Source organism: Megalobrama amblycephala, linkage group LG9, assembly GCF_018812025.1.
Source record: "Megalobrama amblycephala isolate DHTTF-2021 linkage group LG9, ASM1881202v1, whole genome shotgun sequence".
Taxonomy (NCBI): Eukaryota; Metazoa; Chordata; class Actinopteri; order Cypriniformes; family Xenocyprididae; genus Megalobrama; species Megalobrama amblycephala.
The window spans coordinates 9807909-9827174 of record NC_063052.1 but is presented as its reverse complement, the minus strand read 5'-3'; the positions used below and the strand labels follow the sequence as shown (position 1 = coordinate 9827174).

General features: G+C 36.0%; 1 protein-coding gene across 3 annotated transcripts in view; it reads right to left on the bottom strand.

Moving 5' to 3' along the window:
- The window catches only part of phf14 (PHD finger protein 14), a 110627-nt gene that overhangs the window by 84480 nt on the left and 6881 nt on the right, over positions 1 to 19266 (bottom strand). For all 3 annotated transcript variants that reach the window (XM_048201522.1, XM_048201523.1, XM_048201524.1), the window contains exons 4-6: positions 18725 to 18866; positions 938 to 1097; positions 110 to 221 (exon numbers count right to left, since the gene is read on the bottom strand). In XM_048201522.1, coding sequence (XP_048057479.1) covers positions 110 to 221; positions 938 to 1097; positions 18725 to 18866 — 414 coding nt within the window. The remainder of the gene's footprint in view (positions 1 to 109; positions 222 to 937; positions 1098 to 18724; positions 18867 to 19266) is intronic.

Sequence of the window (19266 nt, the reverse complement as noted above, 5' to 3'; positions counted from 1 at the left end):
TGGTTGATCATAGTGTTAATATCGGTTTAACAGTATTATTAATCAGTTCTTGAGGTAATGATCACTTATTTTTTGTAGCTGTGTCTCATTAATAAATTCTGATACTTGCCTTTGCCCCATACTTTGAGTAGTTCATCTCTGTGAGTGTTACTGGCCTCAGCTTGTCAATATCTCCAAACGCAACTCCAGGAACATAAAGGGCACACACCACGTGCACCCACCTTCAGTAGAACAAAGTAAAGTTGAGTTTCATCTGTAATATCTAAATTATACAATTATCATAGTATAAGGACAGTCTCTTATTCACTTCATGTACTGAATAGCAAATCCAGATAGTAATGATTCAGAGGTCCACTATTAGATGAACAAAGCAGCATCTAGTTAATGGACTACTATTCACTCTTCTTTGAATAACAGCTATACCTATAAGCCCTTCAGAGGAGAAAATACTCAGCTGAAGGTTCAAATGTACTCTAACTTGACCATTTGGTGTGACAAAATTTCAAATGCAGACTTTAGGAAGGAGAATCCGAAGTCCAATATAAAGATATCCATCTCTGGTGAGCGCACGCTCCACACTTTAATTTGCTGTGTTTTTCATGCTCTACTGAAGTAGTAAATTTGGGTGCAGGCGGGCTGAGGAGCACTATCAGTGATAACGTGGCTTGAGTCTTCACGCTTCAGACACCTCTCTCTTCCTCTCCCTCCCTCCTACCCAAATCCACCACCTTTTCTCTCCTTCACTCATCCTGCACATACCTGTCCCTCTTCAAGTATTTCACTTATTTAGCATCTTTGCAGAATCTTTGCTCAGAGGGTGCCACAAAACTTTTAAAGAATATACAGCAATTAAAGAACTAAAAGGTGTGACAGGGACGGCTGTGCCTACTAATGATGATAAAATGTGATATCAGACCAAGCATCGGTTAAAACGCACCTCCCTGCATCAGTTTCTTTGAAGATGCCGTCTTGACTGGGACAGAGTTCACAGCTGGGTGTGACGCCATTCTTGCAAGCATCACAGAACCACGGTTCTGTTGAGTTCTCTGAGGCCGAGCTCATGATAGAGTCACTTTCACCATCGACACCGTAACAACCTGAGGGAAAAAGAAAAATCAAATGAATGTTGAGTAAATGTTGCGTATTTGATATTACCGACTGCGCAAGAGGTTTATATATACACACACACACACACACACAAACAAACAAATATAGACATGCATTTATCTTATACTTAGAGCAAAGCAACTTTTTTTTTAAAAAAGTGTAATATTACAATGAGAAATAATTAAAATAACTATTTCTAAATTAATGTATTTTAAAATGTAATTTATTTCTATGATGGCAAAGCTGAATTTTTAGCATCACTACTCCAGCACTCAGTATCACATGATCTTTCAGAAATCATTCTAGCATGCTGACTGGCTGCACAAGTATTGATAAATTTAATAATGTTTTAGCGAAATGTCTTTATTTAAATGTCACACTACAAGGTAACATTTACTGGCTCACATAGTTGAGTTCATGTTAAAATAAACTTATTGAAAATAAAAAAAAAATAAAAAAACTAGATTTTGTAAACAGGCATGTGACCATCAACCTGATAAAAAGAAAAATGTGATAATTACTATAATTATTATTATTATTATTATTTTAATTTTAATTTATAGAACATAAAATTATAAAACAGAACATACAATTTTATAAAACTGTTTTATAAAACAACTTTATAAAACAGTCTTTGACAATTCTCATTAGGGATTTGGGATGATGGTTGCAATTTACACGACAATGGCGTTTTGGGTGCCTGAAAATGCAAGCTTTTGAAAACGGGTTCCGTGTAAACAACAAAAACGCGAATCTGTGGAAACGTCATGCACATGCGTATTACATGTTCAGTCTATGGTGTTTCAGCGGCATCTAATGGCCTGGCTGCAGAATACAGCATTTATTGTCATTTTCGCGGATCTGTGTGAATGGGGATCGTATTGACAATGGTGTCTTCTGTATGCAGAAAACTCAAGGGAAAAACTTTTCCATTTTAAGCATATTGTTGTCGTGTAAACGTACCCTCAAACACACAGAGAAACTGAAAATGAACACAGTGCTGTGCTTTACTCTGAAACATGCAGCAGTCTACATTATTTATACAGGTGCTGGTCATATAATTAGAATATCGTGAAAAAGTTCATTTTTTTATTGTAAATTATTTAAAAAAATTAAACTTTCATTTATACTAGATTCCCTACATGTAAAGTAAAACATTTCAAAAGTTTTTTTTTTTATTTGTTGATTAGAGCGTACAGCTAATGAAAGTCCAAAATCCAGTATCTCAAAATATTAGAATATTTACATTTGAGTTTCATTAAATGACCATCCCTACAGTATAAATTTCGGGTATCTCTTGTTCTTTGAAACCACACTAATGGGGAAGACTGCTGACATGGCAATGGTCCAGGAGACAATCATTGACAGCCTCCACAAAGAGAGTAAGTCACAGATGGTCATTACTGAATGGGGTGGCTGTTTACAGAGTGATGTATCAAAGCATATTAAATGCAAAGTTGACTAGAAGGAAGAAATTGGGTAGGCAAAGGTGCACAAGCAACAGGGATGACCACAAGCTTGAGAATACTGTCAAGTAAAGCCGATTCAAACACTTGGGAGAGCTTCACAATGAGTCAAATGAAGCCGGAGTCAGCGCATCAAGAGTCACCACACTCAGACATCTTCAGGAAAAGGACTACCAAGCCACTTCTGAAACAGAAACAACGTCAGAAGCATCTTACCTGGGCTAAGGAGAAAAAGAACTGGACAGTGAACAGTGGTCGAAAGTCCTCTTTTCAGATAAAAGTAAATTTTGCATTTCATGTTGAAATCATGGTTCCAGAGTCTGAAGGAAGACTGGAGAGGCACAGAATCCAAGCTGCTTGAAGTCTAGTGTGAAGTTTCTGAAGTTAGTAATGATTTGGGGAGCCGTAACATCTGCTGGTGTTTGTCCATTGTGTTTTATCAAGTGCAAAGTCAATGCAGCCATCTTCCAGGAGATTTTGGAGCACTTTATGCTTCCATCTGCTGACAAGCTTTATGGAGATGCTGAATTCCTTTTCCAGCAAGACTTTAGCACCTGCCCACAGTGCAAAAACCACTTCCAAGTGGTTTGCTGACCATGATATTACTGTGTTTTATTGGCCAGCTAACATGCCTGACCCCTGAATCTATAGGATATTTTCAAGTGCACAAATGAACATACTTTAAAGAACTTGAACTTTTCTGTTTTGAAAATCCATTTTTTGATTGATCTTAGGAAATATTCTAATATTTTGAGATAATGGATTTTGGACTTTCATGAGCTGTACGCTCTAATCATCAAAATTTAAAAAAAAAAAACTTTTGAAATGTTTTACTTTACATGTAGGGAATCTAGAATATATGAAAGTTTCATTTTTAAAAATAATTTACAATAAAAAAAATGAACTTTTTCACGATATTCTAATTATATGACCAGCACCTGTATATTACATCACAACCATTGCAATTTGATGATTGCACTAAGCCATATCACAATCTCACAACCATGCACTGTCAAAATTCATATAAAAAGTTACTGGGCAATTGGCGAGTAACACCGTTTAGACATCGATTTTACTCTCACTTGGCGCATAAAAAGGGTGTCCCGCATCCGTGCATAAAATAAATGTATTAGAAAATGTTTTAGAAATAAATTTATTGGAAAATTTCGTGATTTCAATCATCATACAGTAACCACTTAGGTCATAATTTTCAGGTTGGAAAATACAGAAATACATAAAAAATAAGTAAAAAAAGCCAGTTCTGGCACATTAAAAAAGCAGTTGAAAATAAGACAGTAAGTCTTTTTTTTTTTTTTAAGTGGAGCCAGTGAAAATGTTACCAGGGCAATTTAAAATCTGAACTACAGCAGAAAATATTCTTAATGCTGAGCCGCATGATGTTGCAATTGTGCCTGGCAGTGTCAAAAGAGCAAAGACATCTAGAGCTCAGAACGGTTTTGTTTCTAAACTTTTTCCGACAAAGATGATAATAATAAGGCCATTTGATCAAATTGTAGCATCACAAGTCAAAGATGGAAGTATTGGGCAATGAAAGCATTTTAACTCTGTCCCCTTAATTTCCTTGGGCTGCCGAGACAATTACTGTGCTGATCAGGTTACCATGACGCCTATTACACTCAGCAAACATGCTCCATGCCACCAATATGGGCGGCAATCAGCTCCTTCTCAACACTGCAGAGATAACGTTCCTGTTCCTAATAAAGCAAACCAGCCCCCGGGTGTTGGAGAAATGGAGAGACAGACAAGCAAATAAAAGTTCAGGTCCTTTACATACTCACCACAAAAGACCCAAACAGCGAAGTGTGCAGAGAATGCTTAAAGGGTTAGTTCACACAAAAAATGAAAATTCTGGCGTTAATTACCTACCCTCATGTTGCTCCAAACCTGTAAGACCTTCGTTCATCTTCGGAACACAAATTAAGATATTTTTGATGAAATCCATGAGTTATCTGTCTTCTGATAGACTGCAATACAATGATCGCTTTCAAGGGCCAGAAAGGTAGTAACGACATCGCTGAAACAGTCCATGTGACTGCAGTGGTTCAACCTTAAAGTTATAAAGTGAAGAGAATACTTTTTGTGCTCAAAAAACAAACAAAAATAATGACTTTATTCAGCAATTTCTTCTCTTCCATGTTAGTCTCCTACGCAGTTCACACAGTGAACGCAGTACAGTGCTTCCGGGTTCTATGTCAGAACCCCGACTCATTATTGGCCAGCTCCTGCGTCACAAAAAGTATTGACGTCAAAAGTGTCATGTTTTTTGTGTACAAAAAGTATTCTCGTTGCTTCATAACATTAAGGTTGAACCACTGTAAAAAAAGTCAAATGGACTATTTTAACGATGTCTTTACTACCTTTCTGGGCCTTGAAAGTGGTCATTGTTTTGCAGTCTATCGGAGGCCAGATATCAAAAATATCTTTTGTGCGCAAAAAAGATAATAAAATAAAATAACGACTTTATTCAACAATATCCTCTCTTCTGTGTCATTCTCTCACACTGTTTATGTCCTCCGCTTCCAGGTTCTACATCCGAACGCCGACTCAGATTTTAACGTCGTCTTTAGTACCTTTCTGGACCTTGAAATTGGTGGTTGAATTGCTGTCTATTGAGGAGTCAGACACCTTTAGGATTTCATCAAAAATATCTTAATTTGTGTTCCAAAGATGAACGAAGGTCTTACGGGCGTGGAACGACATGAGGGTGAGTAATTAATGACAGAAATTTAATTTTTTGGGTGAACTAACCCTTTAAGCGCACGTGAAGAGCACACAGCATCTCTCACCAGTGGGAGCAAATAAGAGGCTTTCCATACCCTCATCTTTCAGTCATTTTGAACCATGTGGTAACGGGTACCATTACGAAGCCCAGCCCAGCGTTTATTTTCTTAAAGAAAGGTATTATGAGAACACAGCTGGCAACAGTTGGGTGCATATTACTGACTAGGCTTTGAACCATAGGGCTGGAGCTCGCAATGATCAGTTTGCTGGTTTAACTGACTTACTGCTGAACCGTCAAGCAAATCTCCGATGTTCCTTTTGAACTACGATACAAAGCTGGACCTGCTAAGCCACAGGGTGCTGGCTAATATGAGCTAAGCTGGAAAAAAGTGATGACTATGGGAGAGCTTCATAATCCCCAAGGAGAAGATTATCCTTGTCAGAAATGACGAGCTTGGCAGTTAAAGAGCGACCTGGGGAAGGGTGATGACAAAATCAAGAAGAACACCTTTAAGATTTAATGGAGGAAGGTTCGAGATGGGTTCAGAAAGAGTTAACGTGCTAGGCTGATGTGTGCATGTGCTGGCACGACTGCAATCAGACAATGAGGCAAAGACTGCTGGCATTATGCATAGTATGTGTGTTCTCCAATAATCTGTTCATTAGGTGTTAAATTTCACTCTCGCAGTGTTCAAACAATGACAGCTAATGCAATAATTTATCTGCAGACTATAAAAATAAAAGCAAGTTGCTTTATTTGCATCTCTAATAGCCAAAGGGAACGGAATAACTTCATTACAGTTCTGACTTCAAGCAAATGATTCCATGCAGTGATCATGATATACAGTATTTTCACAAAGGTCTTTAATGAAGTAGCTCTTGACCAGGTAGATAGCAGTGTCTGAGAATGTTTCATAACAGGAAATTACTATATTAAATTATTGATGTGGTAATGAAAAACTAATGGCCAGATATGGCAGAATTCTAACAACTATTTTCCAATGAAAATTTTTAAAGCATTTGTTGCATTATGTTGAATGCAAAAAAAAAAGCAATTACAACACACCTACAACAGAACTGAAAGGAAACAGTATCCAGAGGGTATAAAGGCCAAAATATTAAAGCATTTACTATTAAAGCACTTAAATATAGATAAATATTCCTTCAGAAATCATTCTGATATGCTGATTTGCTGTTTGAGAAGCATTTCTTATATTATTATCTATATTAAAACAGTTGTGCTGCTTAATATTTTTATGGAACCCGTGATATGTATATTTAAAAAGAACAGCAGTTAATTGAAATAGGTTTTATGTAACAATGTAAATGTCTTTACTGTCACACTTCTGATCAATGTTATCCATCCTTGCTGACTAAAATAAGTATATTCTTTCTCTTTTAAGAAAAATGTGTATTAAGCGGCAATGTCTAAAATGTTAAACAGAGTAGGCAAACCAGTAGAAGACATGTTATACTTGTGGCTATAAACAGTGCATTTTAAAGTTTAATGCCTGACTCTGTTGACTTCTAAATTGCTTATTTAATCGACAACTGTAACTTGTATTGAACCCAGAAGATTCCTTTAAGATGAAGTTCTTTAACTCTTTCTGTCTTTGTCAAATGATTAATGAGTAGACGTTCAGCGCAGCAATGTATTTCAATTATATTCACTCCGTTTCTTCCCTAAATGCTAATATTTTTCATCCAGGATGAAGTAGATTTATTCAATATATCAAATATTAGCCATGTCAGCATGCAAAGCAGGACCACAGACAGGAACAACAGAACCAAGTCGGGGGGGCACAGGAATGAATGAATAGGGCCAATTTGAACCAAAAGACTTGGCAGATGAGAAAGAGAGAGGGAAAAAAAGATGAGGTAAGAGCTACGAACGGCAGCTGCCTTGATGTAAATCAGCAAAACTGATTCACAGCTACTGAAGAAAAAGCCTTTTGAAAACCAGCACTCTCTCTTTCACAAAACAATACAGTCATTTTCATAACCAGCAATGCGTGGAATAAATCATTTCCTCATTAAGAAGTGAGTGAAAAGAAATAAAATGAAACATGCAAGTGAAAAAAAAATTCAAGGTTCTATCAAACCAGATAACATTTTAATTTAATACTTGTTTAATTCTGTGAAGCTGGTTTTGTATTGGGGATAAAACCAATGTGATTCAGTTGTTATTCAGCAAGGCACCTTTTTAAGAACAAAGGCTTGAATTTGCTTAATCAGTTTTATTCAGCAGTGCTTGAAATGTTTTGTTTCAATAGTCAACGAAAGTCAAAAGTGGTTTCAGTATTCTGGCATGTAGCTATTAAACGTATTACATACTTCTCCATTGCACTTTATAAAACATTACATTTTCAGACTTTTTAAAGCCAAATAAATCTACAGTTCAATAATTAAAGGAACAATCACCCCTGAAGCACTAAGGGGTTAAGAACATTTCTAAAGAGCACAATAGCGATATGGTTTTCAGGTCCTATTGTATACTTTCAATTGGATTCAAGTCACAGCATTGCCTGGGCAACTCTAAGACTTAAAAAAAATTAGTATTCTTCAGCTATTAAGATGTGAACATGATTCTGCGTTTTGGATAATTGTCCTCCTGCATCAGACAATTAAACATTAACTTCAGGTGATGCACAGATGGCTGGATATTCTCAGTTTTGACTATAATTTGTGACACTGAGACTCATTCCAAGACCAGGTGAAACCATTTAGCAAAAAACAAAAAACAAAAGGAGGAATCATAATTTACTGATAAAATGATTCTGTGGTGAAGTTAATACTACAGAAAAAAAGAAAAAATACAGAACAAATTCTACATGAAAAAGTTAGTTCAGGCAATAATTTTATATATATATATATATATATATATATATATATATATATATATATATATATATATATATATATATATATATATATATATATATATAAAAAAATAATTAAAAAAGTAAATTCTATATTACTACTCAATTCAACCTTGTAGAAATTAAAGCATAAATATCAACGATATAAAATCAACTTTTTTTGATACTGGTGTTCCCATCATGCAGTGGGGCATGAATAATGAATAAGGTTGATGTTTTTGCTGTTTTCCAGCTGTACTTATACTGTTTTATCATTGCTTTTGTTGTTAGGTTTAGTAACATACAATTTTGTGACATCTGGAGTTAATGTTCTACTCAAAATGACATTCATACTCAAAAAAGATTTATTGAATGTTTGTTTACGGTCATTGTGTATTGTGTACCAAATATTGAAGTCTCTGTATACAGGCGAGTGTCGCATTACTTCTATTGTGAAGATATGGTATTTACACGATATCTATTATATTATTTACTTACATGTTTCTAAGTAAAGCATACACTTTAAAAGCATGGTTTAATTCAATGTTATATTGAGCAAAAATAACTTATTTACTTAAGTAGATTTTACTTAATTCTATATGTGAAACTAAATAAATAAATTAAATATAATCAAGTAATATTTACTTAATTTCTTTATGAATGTTAAGTTAACTAGTAAATAGATTTTACTTGATAATAACAGGTAAGTCTACAGAGCAGTAGTGGTAAAATTGACTTAAAATATGTTAGGAGGATTTTATCAAGTAAAGTTATTGTTTTTTCAGTGTACTTTTCACAGCACTGCAGCTTATTCTAGCCAAGAAGCAGTTTGGTACCTTGTAAATCTGCAGGCACACCATCTGAGACAGAGACTATGCTGCAACCCAGGCTAGGGTCACATGCATCACAGGTTCACTGTGACAATACGATCCTCCTTGAAGGCAAGCTGAAACTTAAAGGGACAGTTCACCCAAAAATGAAAATTCTGTCATCATTTACTCACCCTTATGTTGTTCCAAACCTGTATGAGTTTCTTTCTTCTGTCGAACACAAAAGAAGATATTGTGAAGAATGTTGGTAACCAGACAGTTGACGCTAGACCGAATTTTCATTTTTGGGTGAACTATCCCTTTAAGACAGGAGGCAACAGAGCAGTGCTCATGGTCTGAGGGCTGAAAGATCAGATAAAGCAAGGGAGAAACATGTTTTAACCTTGAGCAAAATACTTAACTTGAATTAATTTAGTAATTACCCATCTGTACAAAGGGATAATGTGAGCTCTTCTGCCAGGTGCATCAGTGTGAAAATAGACATGTGCAAAGTGGTTTCAATACATCCTGTTACACTCCACATTACAAATACCTTCAAGCAAAACTGTTTATCTTCTGATGAGAAACCTCTTCATAAAACTAAGGGAGTTCAGCACACATAGCCTCTCACGGGGTTCCCAAAATGTAGACCTATCACAAGAACTGTCATAACACAACACGATATAAAGAGAGAAACAAAGCAATTTTTTCCTAAAGCAAAATACACAGCTGAAAACACAAGACAGACTAGTCTCCAATCATTTATTTTTGTCTGGTTTGTGCTAGACCACATTTTAAGAGTCTTTTCAACTGAAACAGTGATGGGTCTGACATTGCTATGAGAGTGTTTTCATTACTCTAACTCCTGGGTTTTGTGCTGTAAACAATGTTTTCCAATATGAATACATTAGATCCATATCAAAAACACAAAGTTACAAGTAACAGTAAATTACACTAGGACCCGTTCCATTCTATTTTAAAAAAAAAAAAAACGGAATTTTTCATGGCGTTCGGTTCAGTTCCATTAACAAATGACTCTAAATTTGTTCTTTTTAGTGAATCAAATGCATACAGTTCCAACTTACTTCAGGCTCGTGAGACTTAAATTAATGTAGTTAGGCTGGTTGTTTATATGTCAACATGAAAAATAAAGAACAGGAAGGAATCAGAATCATTAAAGGGTTAGTTCACCCAAAAATGAAAATAATGTCATTAATTACTCACGCTCATGTCACTTTATAATATTAAGGTAGAACCACTGTACTCACATGAACTGTTTTAAATATGTTTTGAGTACCTTTCTGGATCTTGAGAAGTTCATGGCATTGCTGGCAATAGAGGCCACACTGAGCCATCGGATTTCATCAAAAAATATCTTAATTTGTGTTCCGAAGATGAACGACGGTCTTACAGGTGTAGAATGACATGAGAGTGAGTAATGAATTACATATTTTTCATTTTTGGGGGAACTAACCCTTTAAGAGGAATCAGAACCAGTGTTGATATTGTTCACTGAAACTATAACTGTTAAATATCATTTTCAGTAATTGTTATGAAGCTGAAATTAAATAAAATGGAAAATTATTCGAATTTTTGCCTTGGCTGAAATAAAATAAATTCAAGTTAAAGCTGCAGTCAGTAAGTTTTGCCTCTTTGTCGCCATCTCTGTTTGAAACCTGCAGTTATTTGTGGAATTATCATCTTTATGTTGGTTGTGCATCAGAACGGCTCCTCAGTGTGGATAAACCTAATGTTTGCTGTCAGTCACCACATCGGTGTGGATAGATTCTACGTCTTGGAAGTATGACCAAAATAAGAATTTTCACCAGAAAATGTAATCTGAACAAGTAAGTAACACATCTGCCACTTTTGTTCTGACCAACCGAGAAAAAAAGCATTAGGCCCACAATAAATTGTGCTGCCAATGGTGATTAAATCTAACTATCGCTCAGTTCAGATCATGTCAAACCGTGCACATTACATTATTACTGTTATACTTTGTTCTCAAATTGTTAATGTTAACAACATCAGCATTGCGTGACTATGTGTCTTTAGTGTGTATTAGCGTTACCTGTAGATTTAAATTTATATAGTCCACTCACGCAGTCCGAAGTCTTTTGCTTTTGACTACGGGTGAATCTCCAGTTGTCACTGATGATTGTCATTTGGACCTTTCTGGATTACAATCCTCCATCAAAATGATGGGCCCTATAATACACCCGGCGCAATGCGATGCAAGGCGCAGCGCAAGTGTGTTTGCTAGTTTGCGTCTGGCGCCGTTCGCGTTTTCCCGTTCAGCGCCACGTCCTTAAATTAGTAAATGCATTTGCGCCAGTTAGTGCGCCCATGGGTGTGCTGGTCTGAAAAAACTCAAACCTGGTCTAAAGTCTAAAGCCAATGACGCAATATTTTTTTGTTAGAGCGCGTTGGTAGAAACTGAGCCTCTGGGCGCGTCCACAGTGCGCGTTGACTTTGCTTATTACACACAGGGATGAGCATCACACAAACATGCCAAATATTAAAAACAAAAGGATTACAGTGTAAAAGAATATTATTGTGTAGGCTACATAATATAAAAATGTAATGATGAATAGTCATTGCGTGTATTAGAATTAGGCTACCTATTACTACTTATAATGATGAACGAAATTGGCTAATTAATTGAACAATCGTGCCAATACACACACATATATTAACTGACTTTAACTTCGCGCACGAGCAGATCGGTTTCTTCGCATGAAAAGCGTTTCCGCCAACAAATTCCGCCATGTAAATAGCAATCCGCCATGGCGTGAGCGCATCTCGCTCTTAAAGGGAATGGGAGATGACACTCTGATTGGTTTATTGAACGTTACGCCCATTACTCATTAAGAGAATAGGCGCACGGACCGTTTTTCCGTCGTTAAAATAGCAAAAGTGGATTTAGACACGCCCTGAGTGCACCTGCGCCGTGCGCTTTACACTTTGCGTTTAGATCGTTAAAATAGGGCCCGATAAGTGTAATTATTCCAGCTGCTGTAAGAAAAGGCTATAAATAATATGCTACCAGCAGCATCCTCACATGATATAACCTACTAGCTGGAACTCCTCCTTTCTGTTTACAGACGTGATGTAATGACGCAAAGACGAATGGCTGCATGCTCGAATTTCTCGCGGAAACCCACTAGTACCGATTTTATCATAAAACATTATTACAAGCTTACCGTTGTGAATCGGGCTGAGGTAAGGAGATAGTTTTGAACACTGGCTGGTTATGTACTTGGTCAAAAATTTATTTTGGATCATTTTTAACCAAAAAAAGTTACGGACTGCAGCTTTAAATAGAAATATATATTAAAAATAATAATAAAAAAGACAAAAGCACATAAAATTACTTACAGTTAAACTAAAATTAAAACTGTAAAAAAAAAAAAAAAAAAAAAAGCTAATTATAAAGAAAAAAGCTAAAATAAAGCTAAATAGTATATAAATAATACTAAAATAACACTGTTTGGAACAGGAATCAAATTTATTACAATTCCTGACATAATATTTACTATATATATTAAATATTTAATGATTCGATTTGTTGACAATTGTCTAAATCATGCAAACCTTCATGATATCTCAAATTTGCCGGCACTCTGGTTTATTTCAATGTGATTTAAGATGCACAATTATTTGACTATTGAAATTAGGTCAAGAATTGTATTGTGGATAAGAAATGAATATAATACACTGAGAATTATTATAGTCAATATAATTATAATACAAGACACTGTTAGATTGATGGGTTATGATCCATCAATGCATTTGTTACACCCCCAGTGAGCACATGCACATTTTAATGACTGTTAACCATGCAAGCATAAATTTGGATATGTAGGCCGGAGCGTTAATTGAAAAGTTACTCAAGAATGAGAAAAGCAGAAAACAACATAAAAAAAAATATTCCTGAGGACTAAATTTGACCAAAAAACCCATTTAAGCAAGTAACCAACTTAAATGAATTGCACATGTTTGGGGAAATAATTAACTTTACGGTCCAGAACTCATTAGGGTCTTACTGAAATCAATAGCAGCAGCATGGTAATTGGTGTTCCAATGAGTGCAAAGCCATTACTGAACGATGTGATGCTTTTTACTGTGGTACGGTTTTAATAAACTCACTCTGCTGAATGACAGTGGCGACCATTACAACACAGCCAGTAAAACTCCTCTTTTTGTTTTAATGAACTACTAAAGGACATAAAACCAACAAACAAGTCGGAGGCGGAAAACAAGGACTCGTAATTAGCCTGAATAGCCTTTGCAGCCCAGATCAAGTATGGCGGGGAGTGTCTCTTTTAACAATTCTCGGGTAATGACGAGCATGAAAATAGAGCGTGTTAGAGTTAGATGCTAATCAAAAGCATTGTGCAATAGCTAGTTTGAGCTCAGACAACTACTGGAACCAAGAGGCTCCAGTCTTCCTCTCTGCTCTCGTCGCTCATGAGTCTCCAGCGTATTTCTCTGATAGAGTCTTCCCCTTTAGAGTTTGAGCGAGGCCATATGCGAGGTCAAAGCCTCCGCAGACTGCCGAGCTTCAGAGTCAAGCTGTGAGACACTTGTGCGCATCTAAGGATGACAGCTTGTCTCTTATCTTCAGTGCTGCTCTTGTGGCCCCTTTGCTCCATTACTTTATCATTCCATTTTTCCTGGCTCCTTCCCAAGAACACTTCCGAATAGCGGAGTTATCCAAATACTGCAACGTTAAGCAAAACTGCCACTTGAACTTTCCCTCGGTAAATAGGCAGATTAGAATCGAAATCCTTTGTTTCAGGAGCCACCCATGCTCCCCACGGTCTGAGACGTGACATCGCATTTTTTACTGTGCCAGGCAGCCGAAAAAAAAAGACTCTTCTCAATGCTTTTCAAAAGCTCTATGGCTTTGGCGAAAGCAGACTGACCGAAAATAGCTGACGTGAAGAAACAGCAGCCGAGCGTTGGTCTGGGACAGCAAACTACCAGCAGACCTTACTTTTGTCTGTATGCAACGTGCATTAAAGGAACAGCACCTTATTCAGTGGCGCTTGTCTAAAGGTCACCTTTTCAAACTACTGCACAAATATCAAGCGAGCACTTGTGACACAGTCAGCCATGTGGGCTGCCCCACCTCCTGGACCAATCATGCCCTCTCCCAGTGGAAATAGTGGTACCACAGAGCAGTTGGTACTAGCAGGTGGCAAGCGACTGGCCCAGGTCAAGAATTTTGCTCTGAAACAGCTGTCCAACCCCTTGGAAGCTGCTGGCTTTCTCCATCATGATGTGATCTATATTTTAAATACCATTAATGTGAATAATATTGGTTCAGTTCAAGCTATTGTGAATGTTATTGGAGTTAACTAGTGATTAGGTATAGTATGATATGAAGGTAAGTATTTTTTTTTCCATGAATTTTCCCTTTAAGTCATTGCAAAGCATTTGAATTATTATTAAAAAAGTATTTGGCTTACAGTACTTCATACCTAGTTCACTTTTATTGCTATTTTCAAAGTATTAGTATTCTCAGACAGTCTTTGAGCTAAAAAAATGAACGTTGTTAAAGGTCAGGCAGTACAACAATATGAACCAAGTGATGGTAAAAAAAAAAATATATAACAGTAGAGATTTTAATAGCAGAATCGCAAGCATTGCAATTAAAAGAAAATCAGTTTCCAGTGCAGACAGCTTCATTAATTGTGAAAGGAGCAATTTTATTTTTAAAAATCTAAGATTGTTTACAATTTGGTGCAAGAATTCAAATTGTGCGGTCGCAGGTATGCACATATAAGCTATTTTACAAAAGCTTTGAATGTGGCTCATTGTTATACAATATGAAGCAGCAGGGGGTTTTTTTCTTACTGATGTCAAACAAACATAACATTATAAAAGCTTACATTATACCAAAATGTTTGGAATCCATGTATCAGAAAATGATAAAACGCACTGTAAACCCTAATGCTCAAAATACTTAATTGGTTTGAGTAGGACAAACTTAAATTGAACATATTAGTTCAATTAAATTAACTGCTATGAGTATTTAGACCTTTAATTTTCTTTTGAGTTCACAGCACTGACATATTTCAAGTAAACTGAACTGTTTCATTGTTTTGAGTTGTATGATCTCATTTATTTTCATTTAGACTAACTTAAGTTTAACTGAAACTGGACTGGGATTTCTGTTTCCCAGCATGATTTGCCCATGGCACTTGAAAGGAAGAGTAAATGCTAAAATTAAGTGTTATATGATGTTTTTTTGCACAAGATTAATGTTAAGGAAGGTTTAGTAGTGACTAATGTTTTGTTATGCTAATTTAGAAGAGTTTCTGTTAATGTGGGTTTTTGGAGAGTTACCATCATGGTGACAAGTAACATGCGGCTTGGTTTGAGAGCAGGTAAGTTACATGTTTTAAGTTGCTGTACTCATTCAGTAAGTGCTATACCATGCTATGTTAGCAAATTAGCAAGTTGGCATTTTTTATTTTATTTTATTAGGGTTTACAGTAAAGTAAATAACTAATTTGATTTGCAAGAACTCAAAATAAAAAAGTTAATTAAACTAAATATTTTATGTTAATTGCATTCAAAATGTATAAATTAGCTAACTCAGTTCTTCAAGGTAGGACCAATTAACATGCATGAGTACTACAAACTCAAAACTTCGTAGTTCTGCTTAGTTAAAATTGGGGACATCATAACTCAAAAAAATGTATGTAACTGATTACCTCAAATTTTTTGAGTTAGCTACAGTGCAGTTGTGTAATATATAACCATCTTATCCTGCAAAAATTGTGATATTTATTCTTACCATTAAATTACTCAAAGCAGCTGTAGCGTGATATGTGCTGTTATGTTAATGACTCTATTTTGGTCATGCCACTTCAAAAAGTCCTGAATTTTTTTTTTTCTTTTTAACCCTCTATGGTACGCAATATGATATAAATGAGGAAAAATTATTTGTGTTGTTATTCCTGCTTAAAATTGGACACTTTAACAATATCAATAAACATAATTTTTCAATTTATTTAATTTTTATAAGTTTGTGGATACGCAAGTATTACCAAACCATCATATCTTTATGTTATTATATTAAGTTATCATATCCATCTTCATCCTCATCTCCATCTTCCCTCTCACCCTCAGTCTCTCCCTGACGGACTGTCACTATGATTTCATCTTCCTCATTACAGTATGACCCCTCATTAACTCCTCATCATCACCCTCATCAACCGCCAGTGCTACCTGTGTTTTATACCTTTCTGAAGTGCTATAGAAAATGTGCAGATCATAATATATGCAGATATAGTATGTAAATTAGTATTCTTATAAGTACATTACAAAATCATGTGAAAATGCCAACATATTTGGATAATTATAACTTTTCCTTTCAAATATGATACATTTGTATTCAAGCCTATTATGGCTGTATGGCCGTATGCGATTCCATTATGGTACAATGTTGCCTTGAGGCAACACACAGTTTTTTTGTTATTTTCTCTAAAACATTTGATGATATATAATGTAAATTACTTAAAAAAATACTTCTTTACTTGCCAGTGAAGGTGACTCATATTTTTTGTGGGTGGTTAAATGGTTACAAACAAGTGAAAAAAGCACTTTTCAATGGAGAAAATATGGAGTCATGCGATATGTGCACGTGCTGAAACAGGACACAAAATGGACCCCTGTTGGTCATGTTTTGGTCTTTTTTACACTTTTATTGATTAGTATTTGAGTTATTCTATCCTGAGATATGCTTGCTTTATTTTATTAAAAACAAACTAAAATAGACCATGTTGCCTGGAGGCAACACCGTACCATAGAGGGTCAATATATATAGTATTCTTTTTTAGACCACTATCACTTCAGTGACAAAAGCAGGACTGAGAAAGAGAGAGAAAGAGAGTGAAGGGAGGAAACCTCAAACAGCTCATGAAGCAACAGAACTGCAGAAGAGATTCTGCACTCCTCTATAGGGCTCACTGCATTTTATACTTTCTATTTCACTCCTGAAGCGGAGAGCGAGAGACTTTGTGTGTCTATGAATCTGAGAGGTGTGCAGCTCTAAGAGCTGACACCGCAACACTGCTCTTGGCACGGTAAAGAACTCCTGGATGCTTCAAGGTTGCCCTCTGATTCAGTGCCGCTAGGTTATGAAGTAGCTTGTTTCAGTGAGCTGACACTAAAGTGGGAGGAGTGATTGTGAGCGCCTGGACCCAATCCCTTGTGTATGTGTCTTCAAACCAGAATTGCAGAGCCAGTGACTGATTTAACCATTTTCTAACTCAGACACGCTATCAGTTTGAGAGTGCAGCTTATTTGACTTAGATAACACCACTGACAGCTAAAAATGACCCAATGGCTTTTAAAAGGAAACTTTTTTAGTTGAAAAATTGCAAAATTGCTCAATACTAACAGTTGTTCAGAAACACTATTGGATCATGCTCCCTAACTTTTGAGGATCTGAGTGAATTTTGAAGAAAAAAAAAAAAAAACACATTAAATAATTGTCTGGGTCATATCAAGAAAAAAATATATATTCACTTCCTTTCAAATGTTTTGAGTTTTTTTTTTTTTTTTTTGAAAGAAATGTATACTTTTATTCAGCAATGACACATTAAATTGATCAAAAGTGACAGTAAAGACATTCATAATGTTACAAAAGTTTTATATTTCAAATAATGCTGTTGTTTCTAACTTTCTATTCATCAAAGAACAAAAATGAATCAAGGTTTCTACAAAAAATATTACGCAGCACAACAGTGATCTTGTCAATTGAGATCAATGTACACTGAGATCATATGACCAGCCAAATGTTTTTAATTAGTTTGTTAAAAGCTGATTTATTTATGGTAATTTCCAATCATACCTAAAATATGTGCACAAAATCGAATCTCATAAAACCTCAATGCATTCAAGCAGAACAAGCTTCTACTTTTTTCCCTCTAGTGTAGAACTACCTGTGAGGCTTCAGCAAATCAACAGAACATCAGTAAAAAACAACCAGCAAATAAATAATTAAAGAAATAAATCAGTGAGTAATTGAAAATTAGTGGTGACACATTGATCCAGCCTGCCCGGCTGGTGTTAAGTGGGCCTGTCTGAATGAGACGGCCACTGCTAAAAGACGGTTTAAAGCGTAATTGATTTTTGTTTCCAACGAGTCAGAGTCACAATGAGCTAATAATGTGGGATGATGAAGATCACTCTCCATTCTGTGTTTATTCTCCTCACGCTGGCTTGACAATGCAATCTGGTGTACGGACGCAAGACAAGTGCATGCCACGACAAGTTTCACAACAAACTTGCGAGGAACGGAAATATTGCCTTTTATTCTTATCTAACTGGAAAATAACTACCTAAAATGTACGTGTTCTAATTTGTTCCAATAGTAAACCAGTGGTTTGGACATTCTATTGTAAATGTAACTAATAATTCTGATTATTATTAGTAACTCGGCTGCATGACATTTGCATGAATTGGATGGCATTCTATTGCATGTATTCTCATGCGAGTATACATCATATTACTCAGCATTTCTATATGTAAAACCTTTACATTTTTAAAAGTGAGTGCACCTTTAAGTTATTTTGTCCAAGTTAGATCAGGCTCTGCGCTGCAAAACGAGGAACTGAATATTGAAATATATTCTAAAACTCATTTTTCGAAACTTTGTGCAAACATTTGAGATCAATATTTGAGCTGAGTTTTCGGTGACAGGTGGCAGAGTGTGGGCTTTTACCTTCATGCACGGTCACGCCACAGTTGTCACACTGGATGATCTCATCCGCATCTTCGCTGTTGTCTCCCAGACACACGCAGCAGATAAGGATGTGCTCCATCCGCTGGGAGCTCCAGGTCTGGGGCCGCTCCAACAAAGAGTCCTGAGGAAGCAACGGATAACTTAGCAGTCCAACTCTAGTAAAGGATGCTACAACTGATAGGACTAGCGTCCTCTACAAAGTCCAAATATCTTCCTCTGAAAAAAGTTCTCGGATCAGTGTAGAAAAAAACCTGAGACAAAAAAGTAAAGCCACTCAAAAACTTCTGCTCTAATTCCACCTCTGAGATTGGAAGATTAGCCAATCCTATAAACTGAAGTTCTCAGATAAGCCCATTCACAAGAATTGCTCTTTTGTATCAACAATCTGATGCTATGTGAGCCAATGACTGGATTATCTGATTGCTTGCCTAAATGCACAATAATACAATTGCATCTGAGAATTCCAAGCTGGTTCCTTTTCATACAACTAAACTTTTGGACAAATTTAAACAAGTAGCAAA